The sequence below is a fragment of the Actinia tenebrosa genome, unplaced genomic scaffold (genome assembly GCF_029948245.1).
Source record: "Actinia tenebrosa isolate PJP-AT-01 unplaced genomic scaffold, QUT_ActTen_1.0 PGA_scaffold16__25_contigs__length_10494907, whole genome shotgun sequence".
Classification (NCBI taxonomy): Eukaryota; Metazoa; Cnidaria; class Anthozoa; order Actiniaria; family Actiniidae; genus Actinia; species Actinia tenebrosa.
In genome coordinates, this window is record NW_028292576.1 from 7,344,681 (window position 1) to 7,352,762 (window position 8,082).

The 8,082-nt window shown below is 37.4% G+C and overlaps 1 protein-coding gene across 1 annotated transcript; it reads right to left on the reverse strand.

Moving 5' to 3' along the window:
- Positions 1-2,616: 2,616 nt before the first annotated feature.
- Positions 2,617-6,983, reverse strand: LOC116307966 (uncharacterized). The gene is made up of 4 exons (XM_031718304.2): positions 6,895-6,983; positions 5,757-6,169; positions 4,592-4,720; positions 2,617-2,831 (listed from the first exon to the last, which is right to left on the reverse strand). The coding sequence occupies exons 1-4, from the start codon at positions 6,969-6,971 to the stop codon at positions 2,665-2,667; spliced, it is 786 nt and encodes a 261-aa protein (XP_031574164.1). The 5' UTR covers positions 6,972-6,983; the 3' UTR covers positions 2,617-2,664.
- Between the last annotated feature and the right edge of the window lie 1,099 nt (positions 6,984-8,082).

The following is an 8,082-nucleotide window of genomic DNA, read 5'->3' on the forward strand; positions in this document are numbered from 1 at the left end:
GTAAAGTTTACTTGTTCGTTGGTTTGTCATTGAAATACTCGAGTATTTGTTATAATAATTTATGTTTTGAATCCGCCGATTAAAGGTCGGGTCACGTACCCCCCCTTTTGTGTATACACCTTCATATCACTCCAATATAATAAATTAAGAGTCATCAATAAAATGTGTGGGCCATTATTATGATAGTTAGTATATTTATTACTGGGGGAAGAAAGAAAGTAGCTTTGTGATAAACGAAGACAAAAAAAACCTGTATATATATATTGCTAACATAAAGTCACATATACATATAACTGAAGTGTCTAAAATGTTGACAGATTGATGATTATAATTTATTGTGTCAAACTAACAAGTCAATCTTCCTTTTTCTTGATGCCAGTTGTTTTTTATTAAAGCTTTATTCAGTTTAATAGCATCATGTTATTATTAGGAAACCATGTTTAACTGAAGCAATATTTTTTTAAAGCTCCAATAGACGACTTTCATAACTCAGTTTTTTCAGATAGAGAAAATGAAGCCTTTTTAACCAGAAACTATTAATGCTATATCTGAGAAAATACTTCACGAAAACTATTTCCAGAAATTTTGTAGAATTTGACTGCAAACCAAAGAAGTTATGAAAGAACGAAAATAGAGAGTTTTGTATGTATTTATCACTGGAAGCCTTGGTGGCCTCGTTTTGGTGTATTTTCAAAACTTCAAATGCTGACACATCTTGTAAAGGATTTATTAATTTAAGTAGGAACTCACACGCCTTATCTAAATCAACAAGATCTATGATTTAAAAGGGTTTTCACTCCAAAAACATTGATTTTTAATGTTTATGCGAATTAGCAGCAGCCAGTTATGAAAGTCGTGTATATTATTCTTCAAATGTAGATTTTAAGATCAAAAATTGAACTTATATGGTAGGTTGGTCATGCCATGAGGGGGGGGGGGTGGGGGGGGGTGGGGGGGGAGGGGGCGGGGGGCACGATATTTTCCCTTTTTCCCTTGAGTAATTAAAATCTCTTGAGGGGGGCCAAATTTTTTCCCCATAGATTATCAGGGGGGCTTTAAAAAATAACAAAAGTCATCATAGACCCCCCTCTAGATAAATTATGAACACTCCCTTATTACATGAAATTTTCGCCTTAATTTCGCGATTTTGCAACAAAAAACAAAAAACAAACAAATAAACAAACAAACAAAAACCCTTAAGTCACTTTAATTTCACGATTTCGTAGAATAAGTTATTCATTACCTGTTTTAATTCAAACACAACAGTTTCCTTTTTTGTTGATCAAAAAACGACTTTATTAAGTAACTGAATAAAGCACAACAAGATGCAACGAGATCTAGATACATGTTCTAAAGAAGCTTGAAGTGACAGTAATGAGGAACAAAAGATTGTCTCGGATTAGTTTTATTCTTATTTGTAACCGTGCTAAAGCTCATACTTTTTCGCTTCAATTAATTTCGCGATGTTTTGAAAATAGCGAATTAAAATGTTGCGAACCCATTAATGTAATACAGTGGCGGATCCAGGGGGGGGAGGGGGGGTCGAAGGGTTCACGGAACCCCCCTTGAAGGTTTGATCTTTTAGGTAATAGAAATATGTCATTTATCAAAAGGGGGGAGGGCTGGTGCAAATAGAGGGAGAAGGCAAATAGATTTTATGCAAACTTTTAGGGGGCCATTATTATTATTATTCTTTATTTATTTACTTATTTATTCGTTCGTTCGTTCGTTCGTTCGTTTGTTTATTTGTTTGTTTGCTTGTTTGTTTGTTTGTTCTTTTTTTTTGCACATGACTGTTAATTTAGTGTTAGTTATACAGAGGTTCGCCTCAGAGATGCAGAACTTGCTCGCATTCATTTATACAGTGTTAACCGGATCCACCGTGCTCCAGGGGACTTTGCTCAAAACGAATTCCTTCCTTCCTTCGGGTCGTTCGGTCGTTCTTCCTTCGGTCGTTCGGTCGTTCTTCGTTCGGTCGTTCTTCCTTCTTCCTTGGTTGGTGGGTTGGTGGGTGGTGGGTGTGGGTGGTGGGGTGGTGGGTTGGTGGGTTGTGGTGGGGGTGGGTGGTGGGTTGTGGGTTGGTGGTGGGTTGGTGGGCTTGGTGGGGTGGTGGGGGGGGGGGGGTTTGGTGGTGGTGGGGTTGGTGGGTGGGTTGGTGGGTTGGGGGTTGGTTACTTGGTTCCTGTGGGGAAGGGGGGAAGGGGGAAGCAAGGAAGCATGGGGGCAGGGGGGGGGCAGGAAGGGTAAGAAGGCAGGGGTGAAGGCAGGAAGGCAGGTAGCAGGGAGGAGGGAGGCAGGGAGGCATAGGGCAGGGAGGAAGGGAGCAGGGAGGCAGGAGGCAGGGAGGGGGATGGCAGGAGGCAGGGAAGGCAGGGAGGCAGGGAGGCATGGAGGCAGGTAGGCAGAGAGGCAGGCAAGGGAGGCAGGTAGGCAGGGAGCAGGGAGGCAGGGAGCAGGGAGGCAGGGAGGCAGGTATTCTTTATTTATTTATTCATTTATTTTTATTCAGTTAATTCATTTATTCATTTATTCATTTTCTCATTTATTCATTGTATTCATTTATTCATTTATCATTATTCATTTATTCATTATTCATTTATTCATTTATTCATTTATTCATTTATTCATTTATTCATTTATTCATTTATTCATTTATTCATTTATTCATTTATCAATACACTTCACCACAGTGCCATCGATACACAAGAACTTTACTAGCCAGTCACAACAAGGGCTACAACACGCCCAAGGCTTAGGTAACGTGTCGTAATTTTCATCACATTTCTCGTCCTTTTCTATCGTACTCGGATCCATTACAATTCCATTACAATCTAAAATATCAAAATCAAAACAAATCAAAAAATAAAATGAGATAAGAATGAAAGAAAAGAGGATATCTGTCAAAAGCTATAAGCTCCTTTATCAACTGCACATGTTAATAATTATTTTAAAGTAGGCTCTTATAACAGAAAAATAGAATTTCTAATACTTAGTAAATAATTTATAGAGAAATTGAGGAATGTTGGCAAAATAATATTAAATCATATTTTTTTGTTACAGATGTAGTGTAAGAGAAAGGCTGTAGTCGGCTAAGTTTACTAATTACACAGGTTCTCATTAATCCCATATAGGTAACTGTCCAATTATTTTCTTAATTGGACAGGTCTTGTTGATGTGGGATTAATTAGGCAGCTATATAATTAATAGGTAATGGGATTTCATGCTCCCCAATCAAGAAATAATTAGACTCGAAAAATTCCTGCCAAACTGGACTCGGCCAGCACGGCTTCATTAAATTTTGTCAGTCCTCGGAATTTTCCTCGTCCAATTATTTCTCAATTAGACAACATGGAGTCCTATTACTTATACTAATTTTTTTTCTTATTGGTCCTTTTCAACCATTAATTCAAATTGCACGTCAAACATAATAATTTTAGGAAAATACTAACTTATATTAATTATTTATTATTATATTGACATGAATAGAAATGAAAAAACATCCTGTTGAAAATATTAATTTCGTACGGTTGCCTTGCGGTGCAGATTGCTCAAAAGGAGCTTTTAAAAAGAAGAATATAAACTGCACGAGAAGGAAGTTCATTGCTATTTATTTCTAATTTGCTTTTTCGTAATTTGTTTTATAATGTTTCAACCTTCTTATAATTAGGTGTATTTATCATACGAGGGACGACACTGAGTTTGCGCGTACGTGCCTTTCAGCACGAGATGAATTTAGAAGAGTTTGAGAGAGAATTCGAAAGTAAATGTTTGTTTTCTCCAAGTATACAAAACATTTCGCGAGTATACTTTTTTGAGACCAAGATACTGTATTAACAAACACAATATGAAAGAATTAGCCTTAAGTTTCAAGCATTGTGAAGTCCATTTTCTCAGGCATGTTTGAAAGGCAATTTACGTATTTTTACATGAAGATGTTTTGACTAATTTGCATACGGATTCAGAGCATGCGCAGACGTTACGAGAGACAACTTCGTAGCTATGTGACTATCTGAGCTTTCTCCGGTGATATCACTTTAACAAATAAACATCAGTTTTTTATGCGTCTGTCCTTTTATTGTCGATAAATTGCGTCATCACATTGTCGAAGTAGTGTGGATCCACGAGGTGTAGCTGAGTGGATCCGCATACCACTTTGACAATGTGATGACCGAATCTATCGTCAATAAAAGGACAGACGCATAAAAAACTATTTGTTTTTAACAATAACAAAAACGATAACGATTTTAGCGATCAAAACAACCAACGGAAAGAGCGCGCGCTCGTTGACGTCAGTTTATCTGCCTGTCCTCTTATTGATGATAAAAAGTAACCAATCAGCGCGCGAGAAATTTGTAATTGTTATTCTTCGGTGAATAAATGTGTAGCCTGCGTACAGCCGCCCTAACTAACTAAACGCAGGCTAATAAATGTGATACCCTCTTAGAACGGTTCAATATACTGAAAAACAGTAAAATGTGATATATTTAACCACTTGGTACCTTCTTGGCCAATTAGAAGTGGCATGGTAGTAAAATGAACTTGACTTGAAACTGACTTGGTATATTATAACATTGTTTAACAATCTACGTACCTTTTGACATCTCAGTTCGTTTGGATGCAGGTTCAGGGCATTGTGTAGGCAGTGTAGACTTAGCCAAATCAACACCGTTTTTTTGCAGTTCCTCCAGTAGGGCTGTAGAACAGCGTTTTTTGTTCACTCCTGGAAGACAATACCATCGACAAAATGATGATTGAAGTTTTTACTTCAAATTTCATCGAAACCTGAATCAAACTCTGGGCAGATCGAAGTCAAACACGGCTAATCAACTAACATGCAGCATATGATTTGGAATTTAACTTCAATGTTAGGTTTTGTGAAAAACGGAAAAGCATGCACCTCGGAGTCTGAATTAGAGAAAGTACGTTTTTTACAGGTGGGGGAGGGCTGGGGGGATTCGTAGTAATTTTTTTTAATGATTGTAGACCTCCCCCTTTCATTTAGTAAAAAATCATGACCCCCCTCAAAATTATGACCCTCTTCTCAATACAATGAGAAAAAGCTTTCATCAACATCAAAAGGTTTGACCCCTCCCCCTCCCATTCCCTTACCAATAAAACAATAGCAAAACGAAAAGCTGAGACCAGTTCTATAAAAAGATTTGTCTGACTTTGTCTTCATGGTAAGATTCAAATGAAAAACATTTTTTGTTTTGTGTCAATTGTTTTCGTGATCAGTTGGATCCGGAAATATATCAAATATTAAAAGTTAGCATATATCAACTTGTGTACTTCCTAAGATCGCGCACGCTCATTGGTTAATTGGAGGTGAATATTGTACGATATTCACCTCTGAATCTCGAAATATCGAGTCGGCAACAAAATGGCATCTGCCAGCAATCGTTTTGCTACAATTTCCGATGAGGAAATTGAAAAAATGAAAGTAAATGGCATTCCTATCAATACTAAAAAGGCAACGAAGTATGGCCTAAAAGTTTTGCTAAAAATTTTGCGTGAATTTGTCACGCAAACTAAAAGTTTCTGTTTGTTTGTTTTTATTGAATTATTGTATATAAAAATAAGTTACTCTGTACACAAGTTGGTATATGCTAAAACAATTATTCGCCTCAGGCTCAGTGAATATGGAGAATATTTGCCTCACCGCGGCTCGAAGACGACTCGCGTCTCGGTAAATATTCCCCGATATTCACTTCGCCTTCGGAGAATAATTGCTAATTATATTTTCACGTGTCACTAACCTCCAACTTGATAGACCGTATACGTCAAATCACCTCCGCAGCAATTGGCCTCTTTAAGGCACTGACCAACACCTTTCTTTCCTGGGCAAACAATGTTACACTTTTTGCCATCATTCATTACTCGAACTGTATCTGCACCGTGCTGTGGTCCCGAAACCTCATTCAATGGATGCTTTGAAAAACATCCACAAGTTTCCTTGTGAGTAGCAGAGAACATGTAGCCGGCATTCTTACAAAACTCTTGGCAGATATCATTGTTGTTGTTCATATTAAGCTGGGTGGTCTGGAATGACAAACGCGAGCCTTCAAAGCAACCATAGTACTTTGGCGTTGTTGATGCCATTGTGCGTTTCTTGGCATACCTTGATAGAGCAGAGGAATTAAATGCTGTATTCTTGAGCAGACGACGTCCCCTAAAACAATGATAATGAGAATAACTGTTTGCGGTTGGAGAAGAAGGAATGCAATACGATAGATCAGAAACTCTTAAGGGAGTATAAGGAATTTTTTTGATACCATCTAGTTCGTTCCTCATACACTGAATTTACTTAAAGGAGATCAGCTGCAGTTCCCTGCGCCATCTTGAAAGGTAGCCGCGCCTTTGCATCGTAGCGAGACGAACGATGAGCTTGCGATGATAGAGACATACACCGTTCTCATAATGGCTGACGAGCGCATAAAAACGAGGGCGCCCAGTCATCTTGCAAGGCTGAGCAAAGCTGCTCATACAAAATAAAGGTGGATAGCGCGAATTCAGGTCAAAACAAAAAGTCAATTTCTATACTTTTCTTTACTTTCATTCTATGAACGCATTTCATGTGCTTTTATATCTTCTATTGTAAACTAATGACTTGTCAGCCATTATGAGAACGGTGTATGTGAACAATTGTCCAAGGTGTTCAAAAAGGTCTCTAACATTGCAAGCTCATCGTTCGTCTCGCTTCGATGCAAAGGCACGATTACCTTTCAAGATGGCGCAGGGAACTCAAATTTTTAAAAAGTGCGAGTTTTATTTGTTTCGACCTAATAATTTCTAAGAAGTTTCCTGGAGCCTCAAGCCGAACCACTCAAACCATGACAATTAAGCAAAAAGGAGAAAAATAATAATTAAAGAAAATATAAATGGATTTGTACGAACCAACAATCATCGAGACACAAAGCTACAACCAGTAGAAATAGGCAGCGCATTTTGTTCTGTGGGGAAAAAAAACTCATTACATACTTGACGCATTTGCAAGTAAAATATGATATACGTGATTGTCTAGTAAAAGTTGTTTAAAAATGAAAAAAAAGGAAAGCTTTTATAAGAGAGAGAAAGAAAGAGAAAGGGAAAGAGAGAGAGAGAGAGAGGGGGGGGGGGGGGAGGGAGGGAGAGAATGAATGAATGAATGAATGAATGAATGCACCTTTATTTGAGGACGATAGTTTCATAAGTGTCATACACTTCTTTACATGAAAGAGAGAGAGAGAGAGAGAGAGAATAATAGTTAAAAAACAGTGACTAATGTAAAAAAGTTCTTTAAATAAAAAATAACTTTGTTACTTCCTGTAGGCTTTACATCGATACCAAGGAATACAATGTTAATAGATAACGGTCAAATGTAAAATTCAAACCATCTTACCATGAGTTTCAACTTTATACAACTTTACTTAGTGTCAAGTAAAAGGGCAGTTATCAATAACATGCTTTACTGTTTAATTGTCCTATATATAACCGGCATTACCTGCCATCTCATGCCACAAGTTTAAAGTCATTTCACGCGCTGACAAGCTGGTATTTCATCACACAAGTAGAAAAAATCAATGAAACTGATTTTCACGCTGAAACACCTTTCTGGAATATGCAATGCAACCAGTGGGGGGAGGGGCGGGAGTAATTCCTCTTCTCAAGTGGTAGGGGTGATCGGGGTTTGGTTTCGAAAACGTTAACAAAGCCTGAATTAAGGTATACGCGTAATAAATAAAAAATCAAAAGATCTATAAAAAGACATATTGATCTTAACCCCTAAAAGAGGGTGCCAATGGGTCTAGTAGTTAACTGAGAAATAACCTAAAATTAGTAGTTAACAGTTAAGTGATCTTTCATTTAATATTATGGCCAGCGCTCGTAAGGTTCAGTGATTGCTAATATCGTTCAATCAATCAGTGACTGCACATCTTCCTTAATTCTGTTCTTTCATGTTCGTTCAATAAAGAAAATAAATACATATATCACCATTGATGCTAAAAGGCACGGAGTCATGTTTTACTTTTAAAAGGTTCCCACAGGAAATAATGATACTAATAAATAATTAATACTTAGTATATGAACATCGATGAAATATAT

What these genes read in the sequence shown, in the direction of transcription:
- LOC116307966 (XM_031718304.2), bottom strand. Translation starts at nt 6,971, where the DNA reads ATGAGTTTTTTTTCCCCACAGAACAAAATGCGCTGCCTATTTCTACTG. An exon ending in TTGTGTCTCGATGATTGTTG is followed by an intron (nt 6,170 to 6,894) that starts GTTCGTACAAAT and finishes TCATTGTTTTAG; the next exon opens with GGGACGTCGTCTGCTCAAGA. An exon ending in ACGAACTGAGATGTCAAAAG is followed by an intron (nt 2,832 to 4,591) that starts GTACGTAGATTG and finishes TTGATATTTTAG; the next exon opens with ATTGTAATGGAATTGTAATG.